Genomic DNA, 17,377 nt, shown 5'->3' with positions numbered 1-17,377 from the left:
CTTATTTATTTTTATTTTTTTGTAGACATGAGGTCTCACTATGTTGTTCAGGCTGGTCTCAAACTTCTGGGCTCAAGCAATCCTCCTGCTTCAGCCTCCCAAAGTGCTGAGATTACAGGTGTGAGCCACTGGGCCTGGCCAACAGATTGTTTGTGGCAAAAACCTCACATGGTAATTTGGTTTGTTTCATGTTTCCTCAACATATTGATAGGGACTTTCATGTTTCCTCAACATATTGATAGGGACAATAGCTGAAAAACTAGAAATAGCTCTAAATTAATGACTGTCAGAATTTCTTAATATTAAAAAAAATTATAATTACAAAGCCAGGAATAGCATATTGGTTTTCACTGACCAAATTTCAATAAAACACCTGGATATGTCCATGAACATCTAACCTAAGATCCCGGTCTTCCTCTCCATGAGCATCCAAATACACGGAACCCCAGAGGCAGAAGCGGTGACCTCGAATGATGATAATTACTGATGCATTGATCAAAAGGAAAATACCCGTTCCTGCGCCACAGTTCTGAGAATGCTAAAAAATTAAATTAAAAATATATTAATGAACTTCATAATCAAATAGGCTTTATAATAAAATCAAGAATATCTTAATGCTTTCTAAATAATACAGTGATTTAAAAATAGTAAGATTTCATTTAAGTTAAACTTATAACTCCATTCCTAACACTTTATTATTAATACATTAAGAGGTATTTGGGTAAGGAATATCTAGTGAAGCAATTAGGAGCCAACCTAATTCAGAGTCTAGTATCTCCAACAGCACAGATGACTTTTGTTTCACAGCACATTCCAAAGTGCATACCATTAAAGGGATAGCAGGTGAAAGGAGAACTAGAATGGTACTTAAGGAAGGATTTACTTACTTAAAGCCTCAGAGACTTTCTTTTTTTACTCTTCTACTGGATTAAAAAACACACACAATCCCTATATGTATTATATACTTAATTCAAAGAGTAGTTAATATGAAGAGATGGCTTGACCATATTTTCCTTGTGATATGAGATTTGTGCTTTCATAAATTTTGTTTTATCTACTATTGCTTACCAGTACACATTCACAGTAACTTTGTTGCTTGCAGCAAAGTCCTTTCAGGCATACAAAAGTACCACACACAAGGCAAACAGCAGGATCTTTAGGAACCTTGGTGCAGACACTACAGGTTTTTCTGTGGTAGTACTGAAAAATGGTGTTGTAATTCTCAGGCAACTGTAGTAAGTGTGGTAATTTCCATTTTGACTCTTGGATAAGCAAGGCCTAAAACATTATCCAAAAATATTCATTAGTTTTATGTATTTAAGTCACTAACACAATATATTTTTTAAATGTATTTTTACAGAAAGAAAAATCTGCCTCCAAGAATGTGGCTTATTTTCTTTATGAACACTCCTCTCATTTCGATTTTATACATGACTAAAATAGTAGTTCAACAGTTACCATTATCTATTTTAATGTATTATAGTTTCCAATTACAATATGATTTAATTTTTTAGATTAAGCACCTTAAAACATTTAAACTTGTTATTACTTTAAAAGAAAAACACCATCTCCAAGCATGCAGGGAAAATACATCTAATTGTATTTGACTTTAAACAGGCATAGTGCAAAGGTTTTTAAAAGTTACGTATTTTTTAAAACCAAGTTTTGATCATTCTCAAACAATTCTTTAGCTTTTTCTTTAGGGCAGATCATCGTTATAACTCATTTTTTCTACTTTAATACTTTATAATGTAGAATTTCCTTCCTACAGTATGTACAATTCATTACACCTCAAGCTGTTAAGATCTCTTATATCCATAAGTGCTGGGCTACAATTCTTTTCATAAATTTCTTGCTATAAGAATAAAAAAATTGTCAAATTAGTTAAATTTCCCTGAAGGGTATGCTTTATTAACTATTTGCAGCTGTATAAAAATACTGGCAACAGCACTAAATTTTTCTAGATGCTACTCCATTCACACTTAAAACAGATAAAATGTAGTGTGAGTCTATTATCTTAAGAAACTGTAAGTAATAGTCAATTTAAATGGAGATCATCTCACATTACCTACATGGAGCCATAATCCACCTAAATCAGTGGAGTAACTAAGCTAGCTTGTTCCTCATCAACAAGTTCATGGTTTAAGTGTGCATGGAAGCAATGATAAGAACAGTATACAATACATCATTTGCCAATACTCAGCACCCAACCCCGGACCCCAAAGATGGCACATTCTGTAACGAGTTGATTACAGTGGAACCCTTCCATTAAAGGGAAGGGATAACAATTTCTCCTCACTGAACTCGACACTTATTATAGGTTAGGCTGCATGTTATCCAGTAGCCCATAGCACATTACCTCCAATAATTTCCCTCATGAAGAGAGATGTAAGGCAACAGGTGGATGTCCATGGAATTCACTGATCTTAACATGTACTCAATCATCTGAAAAAAGCAGTGGTATTTTAAATCATGAACTACAAAATTGATTTTTTCAGTGCCATAAAAATTATGAAATTCATGAAATTTACAAACTTTTAGATGGCACCAGCTGGAAGAAAACACCTACAGAATGTGTATGCTCTAAACAGCAACCAGTATATATGGGTGACCTTTTACACAACTGGAATGCATATGTATGGGAAACAAGAGGTGGAAAGTATTTAACAGTTGTAGCACCTCTCATGATTACACCTAAAATTTGGTCTTGCCTTTCCTGTTGCGGCCTGTGTGGAGTTCGCTCATGGGTCTCTGAGACCCAAAAATTGAGAGCATTTTCGTACCCCAGGGGCTGCGTCTGTGCCATGCCACAGAACAAATATATTGAACTACACTGTAAATGCTATGGATATCATTTGGATTACCATGAGAAAAGGGAAAGAAGTAAAGTTGAGAGGCTTATAAACATTCAAAGAAGGCAAGGAAAATGATTGGTCTGAAGGCTAAGCTTTATCTTAAACAGCATCATGCTGAGAAAATACCATCAAGATGCATGAAAAGAGAAACACCAAACAAAAAAAAAAAGACTCCACAGGGAGCAGTACCTGCTGGACAGACAGGGACAACCTCAAGCTAACGTACTTCCCAGTATGATTAAGCCGAAATGAAAAGAGAACGCAGGAAAATGGAAAGTCCCTCTGTCTAAATGTACTTGCCCAGGGAGATACAGAAGTGTTAAAAGTTATTCGAACAAGGCCAGGTGCAGTGGCTCATGCCTGTAATCCCAGAACTTTGGGAGGCCAAGGTAGGCAGATCATTTGAGGTCAGGAGTTCAAGACCAGCCTGGGCAACATGGTGAAACCCTGTCTTTACTAAAAATACAAAAATTAGCTGGGCATGGTGGCAGGCGCCTGTAATCCCAGCTACTCAGGAGGCTGAGGCAGGAAAATCACTTGAACCCAGGAAGTAAGAGGTTGCAGTAAGCCAAGATTGCTCTACTGCACTCAAGCCTAGGCAACAGAGTGAGACTCTGTCTCAAAGTTATTCCAACAGGAAAGAGAAAGATGAAGGCATGGAAGAGGATGGTTACTAAAGTCTGCTTTGTTGGAGATGGCTTTACAAGAAAACTACATATCTATGGAAGATTCATCAGGCCAATGGGCTTGCATTTCAAGAAAGCCCATGTAACACATCCTGAAATGAAAGCCACCTTTTGCCTAACAATACTTGGTGTAAAGAGGAGTCCTTCATTTCCAAGAGGAGTCTCTCATTCCCAATGTATATAACTTTGGGTGTTATTACCAAAGGTACTGTTACTGAGGTAAATGTGAGTTGGGCCTTGTGACACACGGAGGCAAGGTTGTTTGGGGAAAATAGGCTGTGGTTACCAACAATCCTGAAAATGATGGATGTATAAGTGCAGTCTTACTGGTCTGACAGCACTTTCATAGATATTTATTGAAGACTACACACCAATTGAAAACATTGCCATTACTGTGATGTTTCTGAATACTACCAAACAGCCTTACATGTCTGCAATCAAGAGATTTATTAAATTGTAAACATTAAAATGGAAAAAAAAATTCGATCTTAAATTTCTGCTTCACTGCTATTCTGGACTCTTCTGTGGATTTACAAGCTATGTACTATCTATCCTCTAGTACGGTTTATAACATCACAAGGATGGCTTATCGCATTGCCTGGAGGGATTGACCATGACTATCAAGAAGAATAAAAATATTGCCATACAATTGGTAGAGCATATTTTGGAACTTAAAAACTCCTACCACCACCCCCACCATAGACCAAGCTTGAAAGGCAGAAATTTAACACAGAATGATTACAGCCTTATAGAAACAAAGACAGGACCAATCGCCAGAAGCTCAGCCCTCTCAGAATAAAGTTAGTTTGGTATCACATCCTTGCTCAAACAAATCCAATCAGTTGAGGTGTGCTGGATCACGGATGGTAAAAGAAAGTCATATATATTTGGCTGTATATTAGCTACAGCTTTATGACTACTTGCAAATCTTGCTTACTGTATCATATATCTTTGCAACATTTTCATTCTCTTACTATTGAATTCAGGGTGAGTAGGTACTAATTAAAATTTTCCAGACCATCTGGGTGTGAGTACAACAAATGAGAGGAACAACGGACATCTCTCAGAGCTACTGGATGCAGAGGGGCCTGATGATGTAAGGACTATATGTGACATCAGGTTGCTTATTTGGGAAAGTCACAGATGCATTTGCAGTCGTAAGTAATATGGTTACATCATTTTCAACAGCAGAAGTGAAACTGTGAATGAGAAGAAGGGTGTGTATGTGCCAGGCAGGTAAGATGTGAAAATAGTGGGCCACCAGTTTGTTTTTTAAACCCTCCTAGCATCCTTTGCTGCTTTCTTATATTAATAACATTATAAGTTCTTTTGGAAAATAACCCCTTTTCTTGCTCCATACAGTTCTGATGGGGCTGCCTCCAACACAAGATCCTGCCCCACCACTGGGGTATATGTATTACAACAGTTAAGCCAACCAGATTCTCTCTCCCAGGAATCTGAACCTTGAGCATGCAAATGGAAGGAAGGAAAATAGCTGAAGCTTAGTTATCTGGTGGCAGCACTTCAGAGAAAACAGATCAGAGATCTTTGTGGTTTCTCTTCTTCCCAAGCGATGACAGTTAAGCTCTTCAATTCTGCACGTTACCAAGTATGCTTCCAATAAATCTTGGTTTTTTTTTTTTCTGTTATAGTTTGCTTTGGTTTTCCTTATTTTAAATCAGAACTGGATTTTGTTGTTTCCAAACAAAAATCTTAACTGATAAAAAAAATTCAGAAGTAGTAATTCACAGACAGTTTTTCAAGGGTAGTACTGTTGGACTATACAGCTCCTGTCACCATTTACCCTGCTAAGTCTCTCTATACAGATTTAACATTCCTGAGAAAGAGAATCTGGTTGACCTAGGGTCAGGATCAGGGTTAGGAACACAAGAGTGGAGCAGGGACACAAGTGAGGATACAGGTCAAATGGTGGTGTACTTACATAACTGGCAAAAATTCTGCATTAGCATAAATTAATAAATCAAATGTCTACTACACTGCCTCTACAATAATTATCACCTAATTACATAAAAAGATTAAATATTTTAAAATGATAAATTCTTATTTTCCATCAGCATACATACCAATAATCATTCATCTAAAATGTAGACTTGATTTTAACCTATGGCTCATATGAAGACAAACTCTGGGTGTGCTCATCACTTTTTTCCCTGCCTTGGTTCTACAATTATACCCATCTCTTACTCCATGTCATTCTGCATAGGTTTTCAGACATCAAAGTATGATGTCAAATTATTGCTATATGCTCTGTGAATAAAGAAATTACTAGACACGAAGATATTTGCATATGTAATATACAAGGTTCAATTAACTTGAATTTCCCTTTCCTTTTTTTTTTTAAAAAAAGGGTATAAAATGAGATAGCATCTTTTTAAGGATTTCAGCAAGAAATGGAAAAGAACAAAAGCAGGGACATTTATAACTTATGCTTATCTTTTATTATTCACTCCAGTGTTTTAAAAATGAAATCTAGTCTGACACATCCATCTGAAATATTAATTTTTTATTGTCCCTTTGACGTTCAAAATTAAAATTCTCATTTTCCCTGAAACTTGGCTCCCCTTTAATACATTCTATTTCTGCCAATGACACCACCCCACAACTTAATTGTTCTACAAATATTTATTAGGTGACTAGTGTATATGAGGCACTTTCTAGAAACTGGGGATAAATAAGAAACAATTTCTGCTTTGTGGAGCCCGCATTCAGACACATTAAAGAAACAAATGTAATAAACATGGCAACTGTTAGAGACAGTCACAAAAGTACAGCCTTATAGAACAGAAAAAAAGGATTAGGACGTAAGGAAGATGGACTATCAGACAAATTTTCATGGAGGAAGTCACATTTATCTTAGCAAAGGTAAATGTTATTTAGCAAACTGATTATATTAATTCAACAGAAGGGTAGGAAGGTTGCTTTAGTAACAGCAATAAGTAATGTTCTAGAAGTTTAAAAATGTATAGCATACTTATGAAACATTCTTTTGTGATTTGAGCAAGGTAATGGCAGAGGAAGGCTATACAATGAGATGGAAAGGCAAGCAAGATGGTGAAGATCCTTGAATGCCATGAAAGGAGTCCGTACCTTCTTCCATAGGCAGTGGGGCATCAGCAATGGTGTTTAAGCAGCCGCATGTTCCTACTGTAGCTATATATACCAGACACTACTCTCCTAATGATTGGAGTTCAAGATCTTAAAGTCATGTACATCTGGTCACCAAGTCCTATATTTTTCTCCAATGTCTCCTACATTAGTTACTTTCCAAGTTTTACAATCAGAAAAATAGTCTAGATTTTTTTCACCACCTAAATATTTTCTGGCTTCCCTTTATCCTTACTTTAATTTATCCACTAAAAAGACACCAGAATTACTCCCCAAAATACTACTTTCATCACATTATTCAATTTTTAAAAAACTGTAGTTCTAGAATTCTGAGCCTCCAACCATGGCATACACAGCCACTCACTGCTGTTCTCACTCTACTCATCTTCAATACAAACCCTTTAACTAGCTGAGCCGGTAGCATAGGCCCAACAAATTTTAAAGTTAAAGACATGACCTTTTAGATCTGCGAATCCAATTTGTTTTTTAAAATATAAGCCAGTTCTTCAAACAAAAATGTAAATTCCTTGTCTACCTTAAAATTCCTTTGTATCTACCAGGTCTAATCCTATGATTACTTAAGGTATTCAATAAAAATCTGCTGACCCCCAACAAACTAAAAGTATTGACTAATGCCTTACCTTTGTTAGCGGAAATATTTCTGCCATTATACTCATAAATACAATCTACATAAGTAAACCATTTTTTCAATTTAATCAAGTTTTATAATTGCTGTCAAAAACAGATGACCTAAAATTTAACAGTCTTCATTATTCTCTTACCTATTAGCATATCACCACCGTGGCTAGCTAGTACAACTCTTTTAACATACCTTTCCTTGTTCTGCATGTCTTTCCGTAAACGATTTTATCTCAAAACACCACTGAGTTATAATATCAAATGCTGGAACTGGCCAATCCAGACAGGAGGCACTGATGAATGGATGTTCTGTTTGGTAAAACGTTGGCAGAAGTCCCAGGCAGCTGGCAAGAACTGAAAATTCTTCTTCTTCCTTTTAGACATGAAATAGGAAATTCTCAAAATATTTCATAAAGAACATTTCCTATTACATAGATTTTAAGGGTCATCCTCATCAATTACTTTGAGACAATAAGAAAACTTTCTTAACTGAGTCAACTGAAAAAAAGTGAAGGGAGTAGGAGAAACAAGAGAGAAAAAGGTTCCTAGCTGCTGTATCTAAATATCCCCAAAATACATCTCTTTGAAATATAACTCCTAAATGTCATCTGCTTCTTTTATACTTTTATTTTTTAAATAGAGTTGTTATATCTAATGGTTCTATAGAACCTAGCTACTCTATGAAAGCAAATGTTAATTTGGGGCAAAGAGAAAGTTATTTCTGGTTTAAAACGTGTAGGTTGTCAGTGTGGATAAGGAACAATAGTAAAAACACGGAATTCACAAGAGACAGTGCTAAATAATGTGCCTAGACTTTGAATGAGTGTGAAACAAAATCAGTTTTAAAAAGGGGGGTGGAATTGTTAGGAGCCAGGTAATCCGAAGCTCTATTTGCTAATAAAAGTACCAGAGATATCGGTGACCAAGAATTCATATCCTAAAAGTTGATTTTTAAAGAAGCTTATTAGTCTTAGAAACACAGAAATACATTCCCCAATCCCTCTTTATTTAACCGAAAGACCACATAGGAAGCTAATGTGTCTACTCACCCTTGTCCACAGAATCAATTCTTATTATCCTCCAAATTCCAGCTCACTAGGGAAGCGTTCCCTGACACCATTTAATGAAACCTCAGACCACTCAGCTCCATTCAGATATAATTAGTCCTTCATACCTTGTAAACACTTTTATTCTTGCATTTATATTTCCTATTACTTTAAAAACAAATCTGCCTTCTCCATAAGACTGTGAGTTCTCTGGAAGTAGGAACTCTGTCCTCCTAATGCTTGGCACATAGCAGACATTCCACAAATGTCTGCAAAACTATGCACATTAAGTACAAAATTCTGAAATACGCTACAAAGAAGAAATGCAGATGAAAAAGAAAAATTATATGCAGGCTGAGAAACGTTAATTTTCAAATATCTAGAAATTTACAAATCTTCCATTTATATAGTTTAACGAAGAAGGCATTTTAAAAAACTTTACTGAGCTATAAATCCACATATCATAACATTCAACCATTTTATGTATAGTTTAATGAATTTTGGTAAATGTATAGTCACGCATCCACCACCACAATAAAGTTTTAGCATAATTCCATCACGCCCTAAAATTTGCTTATGTTCCTATGCAGTCAATCCTGGCCCCTACTCTTTGGACCCAAACAGCCACTGATATTGCTACTATTAAAATCATACAGGATGTAATCTTTTGTACCTGGCCTCTTTCACTTATTTTGAGACCCATTCATGTTATACCACATTTTGTTCATGCATTCACATGTTGATGGTTGTTTCCAGGTTTTGACTATGAATTTGGCTATTATGAACGTTCATTTAGAAGTCTAAATGAAGACATATGTTTTCATTTCTTCCAGTTGATACTTAGCAGAACTGCTGGGTTGTACAGTAAGCATATGCTTAATATTTTTAAAAACTGCCAAACTTTTTCCAAATTGACTATACCATTTTGCATTCCTATTGGTAATAAACAAGACTTCTAGGACTTCAAATCCTCGCCAACACTTGGTGTTATCACTTGTGATATTAATTGGTACTTCTCTAATGAACAAGGATGTTGAGTATCTTTTCATCTACTTGTTAGCCATTCATACATATTCTCTTAAGAAGTATCTATTCAAGTGTTTTGCCCACTTCTGTGTTGGGTTTTTGTTTTCTTACACTTGAGTTAAAAGAATTTTTGACACATTCTGGATACAAGTCTTTTTTTCACACAGCTAGAAAAAAATTTTAGGTGTAAGTCACATACCATAAATGTTACTCTTTTAATATACACAATTCAGTGGTTCTCAGTATATTCATGAAATTGTGCAAGCCTTGCCAGTATCTAATTCCACAATATTTTCATCACCCCATTGTAATTTGAATTGTTATTAATTTCATTTTCAGATTGCTCACTGCTGGTGTATAGAAATACAATGAGATGTTTGTACATCTATCTTGTATCCTACAACCTTGCTGAACTTGTTTATTAGCTCTAATAGGTTTCTTTGGAGATTCCTCATGGTGTTCTAGAGGTAAGGTCATTTTATTTGCAAACAAACTATTTTACCTCTTCCTTTCCAATCTGAATGTCTTTTTTAATCTTTTTCTTGCCTACCTGCCTTGCTAGAATTAGTACAATGCTGAAAAGTGGTGAGGGCAGGCATCCTTGTCTCGTTCCAATCTTGTTCCTGTCTTTCATTATTAAGTATGATGTTAGCTAAGAGTTTTTGATATGCTCTTTATCGGGCTGAGAAAATTCCCTTCTATTCCTAGCTTTGTGAGTGTTTTTACCATGAAAGTATATTAGGTTTTGTTAAATGCTTTTCTTTGACAAATGAAACGATCATATGGTTTTCCCCCCCATTTATTCAATTAGTATGTGAACTAAATTAATTGACTTTTGTTGTCGGACCAACTGTGCATTCCAGGATAAACCCATTTGGTCATGCCCACGTTCAATGCAGCATTAGTTACAATAGCAAAGATATTAATCAACCTAAGTGTCCATTGATGGATGAGTGAATAAAGAAATAGCCCTCTGTATTCATGAGTTCCATATCCATGTATTCAGCCATACATCAAAAATATTTAAAAAAAACAATAAAATACAAATAAACAATACAATATAATAACTATTCGTATAGCATTTATATTAGGTATTATAAGTAATCTAGGGTGGAGATGATTTAAAATATATGGGAGGGTGTCCATATGTTATAAGCAAATACTACACTATTTTATGTAAGGGACTTGAACATCTAAGGCTCTTAGTATCTGGGGGGGTTCCTGGAACAAATCGCCTACAGATAGCGATGGATGACTGTATACACATGAAATATTATTCAACCTAAGAAGGAAATGTTGTCAATTTGTCACAACATGAATGAATCTGAAGGACATTATGTTAAATGAAATAAGCCAGTCACAGAGAGACAAATACTGCATGATCTCACACTGGAACCTTAAAAAGTAGAAGCAGAGTAGAACGGTGGTTGCCAGGGTCTGGGAGAAATGGGGAGATGTTGGCCAAAGGGTACAAACTCTGTTATAAGATGAATAAGTTCTGGAGAGGTAATGTACAGCATGATGACTATATTTAATAACACTGTATTGTATACTTTAAATTTGCTAACAGAGTGGATCTTAAACGTTCTCATGAGAAAACAGATAACTGTGAGATGATGGATATGTTAATTAGCCGGACTGTGGTCATCATATACAATGTATACATATATCAAAACATTACATATTGTACACTATATATATAATTTTTACTTGTCCTTAATATTTATAACTCAAGTATTTCTTGTACCTCAATAAAGCTAAAAGAAAAATACCCATTTGGTTATAGTGTATTATCCTTTCTGTTGCTAATATTTTGTGAAGGCTTTTGCTTCTATGTTCATGGGAGACATGGGTTTGTAGTTTTTCTCATAATGCCTCGTTCAACTATCAGGATAAAACTGGCCTTATAAATTGAGTTCAGAAGTGTTCCTTCTTCCTTTATTTTCTGAAATAGGTTCAGGAGTATTGGTACAATTTCTTTCTTAAATGTCTCACAGAGTTTACCACAATGTTATCTTTGTTGGTATAAAGTTCTTGATATTTCTTTTCTGGATGCGTAACAATTATATAAGTTTGAAAACTAAATTAATTTTCTTACTTGATATACATATATTCAGATTTTCTATTTCTTCTTGAGTCAGTTTTAGTAATTTGTATCTTTCAAGAAATTTAACCATTTTATCTAAGTTGTCAAATTTGTTAGCAAATGTTATCTATATATTCTCTTATGGCTCAATATGGATGTCTTCTCTTTCATTCCTGAAATTGGTAATTTGTACCACCTCTCCTTTTTTTTCGTATCAATCAGCTCTCTTCTAGCTCAGCTGAGCTCCTGTCATCTAGGTTTATCCATTTTACTGATCTTTGCAAAGAACCAGATTTTGGACTCATTCATTTTCTCTACTGTTTCGCTATTACAACTTCATCGATTTCTGTTCTGATTTTTATTATTTCTTTTCTTTTACTTGCTTCAGGTCTAATTTGCTCTATTTCCAGCTTCATATGGTGGAAACTTAGACAATGATTTAGATCTTTCTTCTTTTTAATTTTTATGTATTCATTTTTTAATTTTTTTGAGACAGAGTCTTACTCTGTCACCCAGACTGGAGTGCAGTGGCGCAATCTTGGCTCACTGCAACTTCTGCCTCCAAAGTTCAAGTGATTCTCCTGCCTCAGCCTCCTGAGTAGCTAGGCAAACAGGCGCACGCCACCATGTCCGGCTAATTTTTGTATTTTAGTAGAGACGGGGTTTTACCATATTGGCCAGGCTGGTCTCAAACTCCTGACTTCGTGATCTGTCCACCTTGGCCTCCCAAAGTGCTGGGATTACAGACGAGAGCCACTGTGCCTGGCCCTTCTTTTTTCAAAAAAAGTATCTGAAGTGATAAATATGCCTCTAAGAACTGCTTTAGCTGGATCCCACTATTTCAGTATATTGTGTTTACATTTTCACTCAGTTAAAAATATTTTCTAGGCTGAGTGAGGTGGCTCATGCCTGTAATCCCAGCACTTTGGGAGGCCAAGGTGGGTGGATCACTTGAGGTCAGGAGTTCAAGACCAGCCTGCCCAACGTGATGAAACCCCATCTCTACTAAAAATACAAAAATTAGCCAGGCATGGTGTTGGGCACCTGTAATCCCTGCTATTCAGGAGGCTGAGGGAGAAGAATTGCTTGAACCCAGGCACAGAGGTTGCAGTCAGCTGAGATCACACCACTGCCCTCGAGCCTGGGCAACAGAGAGAAACTCTGTCTGAAAAAAAAAAAAAAAAAAAAAAAAAATTATTTCCTTGTGATTTCTGCTTTGATCTACAAATTACTTAGAATTATGACGCTTATCACAGATTTGACGATTTTCTATCTGTTATTAATTTCTAATTTAATTATGTGTGGTCAAAAAACACATTTTATAACTCACTTCTTTGAAAATTGATACTATACGGCTTGACATATGGTTTATTCTAATGAACGATATTCCATGTGTAGTTGTATATAATATATATTCTGCTGTTTGTTGGAGAAGTTATAGATGTAGTTATGTCATAATAGTGTTGTTCAGGTCTCTTTTATCCTAGTTGATTTGCTCTCTACTTGTTATTGATTACTAAAAAGGCACATTGAAGTCTCCAAATATAATGTAGATTTGTCTGCTTCTTCCTTCAATTCTGTCATTTGTTTATATAATTTGGGGCACTGTTATTTTGTGCATATATGTTTACAATTGTTATGTCTTCTTGCTCTATTGAGAGAGGGAATTTATTTTACATGTAATGCACAAAATAACTTGGGAAGATGGGAACTGCCAATGGTAGAAAAATAGCAACATTTTTCCAGCTTATGATAGGAAACTCAAAAAATGTTTTGTGTGGCAAAGAACAGCATAGCCTGGGTCCAGATGTTAACAGTGTAGGGTCAGGGTTCAAACTAAATGTTTTCAAATTCTGCCTGCTTTACTTACGAGGTGTGAATCTTGAGCAACCTACTTCATCTCTGTGTGCCTGCTTCCTTGTCTGCAAAACAAGGATAATAACAGCTACCTCTCAGTTATGATGAAGTTTATTATTATTATTATTATTTTTATTTTTAGAGACGGAGTCTCGCTCTGTCGCCCAGGCTGGAGTGTGGTGGCGTGATCTCGGCTCACTGCCAGCTCTGCCTCCCGGGTTCACGCCATTCTCCTGCCTCAGCCTCCCGAGTAGCTGGGACTACAGGCACCCGCCACCACGCCCGGCTAATTTTTGTATTTTTAGTAGAGGTGGGGTTTTGCCATGTTAGCCAGGATGGTCTCGATCTCCTGACCTCGTGATCGCCCACCTCGGCCTCCCAAAGTGCTGGGATTACAATAGGCATGAGCCATTGCACCTGGCCTATAATGAAGTTTAAATGAATTAAAATGCAAAGCACTTAAACAGTGCTTAGCATGTAGTCAATGTGTAGTAAATGCTAGCTATCATTATTTTTCATGGGAAAGTTATTTTGACAGAAGAAGAAAAAAAGGAGATATATTAATGTTCTTCAAGTTTTATGGAGGTGGGGGGGGCTAGATAATCATGAGCCCCTGAGAGAATCTTATAACTATTTTCTTCCAATAAAAATGCACATACACGAACTACTTTACAAACAATGCTTTGGAACTTAAAAGTTATGTGAAGCTGCTCTATTTAGAATTCCAGAGTTAGAGAATAAATGAGACAGATTCATTTAAGAAGAGAGAAAAGATAAGGGAACTATATAGGTTACTATCATTAGTCCTAACATGGTGGTAGAAATAGTGCTAGACTAAGATATTTAACTAAATTAGGAAGTCTAATAGATTACTGTGGAGAACAAGCTTGCTGTGTTAGAACATCTACTAGTTACCATTCTTGATTATTTCCTATGCTTAACAAAATGTTTGATTAAAAAATGTACTGCTAAGCTTAACAGTCTCCAGACTATTAGAAAGAATAACTGAATTTAGCAGGACAGCTAAATGTCTAAGATTAATGTTCAAAAATTCCATTAAGTTTCTACATTTTAGCAACACATAGAAAACGTAACTCTTAAATGATTCTATTTATAATAAAAGCAAAAAAAAAAAAGGCACGGGATATGTAGAAGCATTTTTTTTGGGGGGTGGGGTGGGGCACTACCTATCACTTCCACAGCTCAAAATAGTACTGGATGTGCACTAAGACAACAGAGAAATAAAGACTTAAAATGGGACATATTATATTATTTTCAGATTATATGATCATAATTATATAGAAAACCTAAAATAATAAAAAGGCAAATTATTAGAATAAAAAACTTTGGCAAGTGCCCAGTCAGAAGACTATACAAAAATCAATGGTATTCGTACATACCAGTAAAAATTAATCAGATAATGTAACAGAAGATATCATTTAAATAGAAATCACAACCATAAAGCCTCTAGAATTAATTAGCTTTATAAAAAAAATGCTCCAGCCTTGGACAATTAAAAAATTCTATTAAAAAAGTGTTGTAATCCAAACACTTTGGGAGCTGAGGGGGGTGGATCACTTGAGGCCAGGAATTCGAGACCAGCCTGCCTGCCTAACATGGTGAAACCCTGTCTCCACTAAAAATACAAAAAAACTAGTTGGGTGTGGTGGTGCGCACCTGTAATCCCAGGTACTTGGGAGGCTGAGGCACAAGAATTGCTTGAACCCAGGAGGTGGAGGTTGAAGTGAGCTGAGATTGTGCCACTGCACTCCAGCCTGGGCAACAGAGTGAGACTGTCTTCCCCCAACCCCCCCCCACCCCAAAAAAGTATTAAAACACCTGACTAAATGAATATATAAACCATGTTCAATGTCTTAAAACTATAAATTGAAGATAATTCCAAACTAAAATCTTGTAGGATTTGGGAAGTAACTTGACAGATTAAAAAATGTATATAAGAATAAAAGCTTGGCTGGGTGTAGTGGCTCACACCTGTAATCCCAGCACTTTAGGAGGCCAAGGCGGGCAGATCACCTGAGGTCCACAGTTCGAGACCAGCCTGGCCAACATGGTGAAACCCTGTCTCTATTAAAAATGCAAAAATTAGCTGGGTGTGGTGGTGGATGCCTGTAATCCCAGCTACTTGGAAGGCTGAGGTAGGAGAATCGCTTGAACCCAGGAGATAGAGGTTGCAGTGAGCCAAGACCACGCCACTGCACTCCAGCCTGGGTGACAAAGCGAGTCTCTGTCTCAAAAAAATAAAAAAGAATAAAAGCTCATATACAGCAAAAAAAAAAAGAAAATTAGAAAAAGCAAAAAGACAGCAAGAATAAATTGGACATTCACACTATCAGATATAATGTCTATAATAAAACCACAGTAATTAAAACAAACTGCTACTAGTACAGAAGCAAATCGCTTAATAGTATATAATAATCCAGAAATGTGAAAACTTGATACCATGAAAAATCAGTCCAAAAAAGTTAGATTATTTCATAAATAATTTGTAGTGTTGGAAAAACTGTCTTATCAAATAGAGAAAAAATTAGAGCTTTACCTCATACCACACCACAAAATAAACTCCAGACTGAATTAAAAATCTAAACGTGAAGATAAAACTATGAAAATAATAGAAGAAAATACAAAATAAATTTATAATTGCAGGCTGGAAAAGGATTTTTTTTTAATTTTTAATTTTTGTGGGTACATAGTAGGTGTGTATATTTCTGGGGTATATGATGGAAAATGATTTTTAAAATAAGATTCTAAAAGTACAAGTCATAAAGAAAAAGGTAATCATTCTAACAATATTAAACTGAAAAATTTCTGTTCCACAAAGGACACTATGGCTAAACAAAAGCCAGTGAAAAGATATCTACTATGCTTAAAAACAGAATGAAGATAATCACAGAAACCCAATTTTTAAAAATGGCCAGACTAGGAACAGAAAGTATACAGAGGGAAATTTAACTGGCTAAGTATATGAATATATGAAATGGAATTTATAATTAGAGAAATGCAAATTAAATTAACCATAAGCATATGCTTTGTACTTAACTGACTGCCAAACATTACACACTGGCTAAGAAGAAGTGCTGGCAAGTATATGGGGAAAAACAAGAATCCTCTTGCACTGCAAATGGGAATGTAAGCCTTGAGCAGCCATTTAGGAAAACAAATAGGTAGAATGTATCCTATGGCTCCAACAATCCCACAGCTGGTACACAGCCCAGAGAAACTTTATATGAAAGAAATCTTTATATTAAAATATACAAGACATTAGGTTCATAGCAACAGTTAATTTTTTTCCATGGAAGCAAAGAGTTGGAGTCAGCCTAGATGTTCATCAATGAAAAATAAATCGATGTGGGAAAAATATATTGGAAGATGACAGCATGAATATGCTGGACAAAAAGATGATTTATGTCCCTGGTAGGACAGTGTGAGACAGGATTTATGTCCCGAACAAGACAGCATGAGATTTCATCATGCTACTCAGAATGGTGTGCAATTTAAAACTTATGAATAGTTTTTTTCTGGAATTTTTCATTTAATATTTTCAGATTGCAGTATACCATGCGTAACAAAAACCACAGAAAGCAAAATCGCAGATAAGGGGGTACTATTGTATACACAAACAAAGTAAGATTACACAGATGACAGAAACTAAATAAAAGGAGAACAAATTTCTATCTAAAGCTCTGATCTCACTTTTCTCACTTCAGTTGAACAGGTCCACCTAAAGGGTCCAACTACCCCTCAATCTGAATATACACAAAGTACTTTCCTTCCATCCCCCGTGCATCTGCCCTGTATTTCCTCCTTCTATTAAGTTTTCCCTAAAAGTTCATGTCTTTCGGTCTCAAGAAATAAGTATAGTATGATTCTTCCTTTTCTCTTAACTCTCACACATTCAACTAGTTGTCAAATCCTATTTTATCTCTGAAATCTCTAATCGCTCTCCAGCTTCTTCTATTCCCAGTATGTCCTTTCCCAACTGGTCTTTCTCTTCCCATCTGTCTATTCTTCACAATCTGTCTTATACTAGAATGAGGT

The 17,377-nt window shown here is 35.7% G+C and overlaps 1 protein-coding gene, 1 long non-coding RNA gene and 1 pseudogene across 7 annotated transcripts in view; 2 read left to right on the top strand and 1 right to left on the bottom strand.

Annotated features, from left to right (window-relative positions):
- Positions 1-17,377, bottom strand: part of UBR3 (ubiquitin protein ligase E3 component n-recognin 3) — a 263,885-nt gene that overhangs the window by 3,080 nt on the left and 243,428 nt on the right. For 2 of the 4 annotated variants that reach the window (XM_055289670.1, XM_055289672.1), the window contains exons 36-38: positions 7,500-7,679; positions 1,069-1,278; positions 399-538 (exon numbers count right to left, since the gene is read on the bottom strand). In XM_055289670.1, coding sequence (XP_055145645.1) covers positions 399-538; positions 1,069-1,278; positions 7,500-7,679 — 530 coding nt within the window. Of the gene's footprint in view, positions 1-398; positions 539-1,068; positions 1,279-2,274; positions 2,446-7,499; positions 7,680-17,377 lie in introns of those variants that run through there. The other 2 variants (XM_063644665.1, XM_063644666.1) reach the window with 1 other exon arrangement.
- LOC129488025 (uncharacterized) overlaps positions 1-17,377 on the top strand; it is an 89,102-nt gene that overhangs the window by 17,268 nt on the left and 54,457 nt on the right. The gene's annotated exons all lie outside the window — the stretch shown is intronic.
- On the top strand, positions 2,805-4,022 carry LOC129488024 (ribosome biogenesis protein NSA2 homolog; annotated as a pseudogene).

This window comes from Symphalangus syndactylus, chromosome 8 (genome assembly GCF_028878055.3).
Source record: "Symphalangus syndactylus isolate Jambi chromosome 8, NHGRI_mSymSyn1-v2.1_pri, whole genome shotgun sequence".
NCBI classification, from domain to species: Eukaryota; Metazoa; Chordata; class Mammalia; order Primates; family Hylobatidae; genus Symphalangus; species Symphalangus syndactylus.
This window is presented reverse-complemented; position numbering and strand designations above follow the sequence as displayed.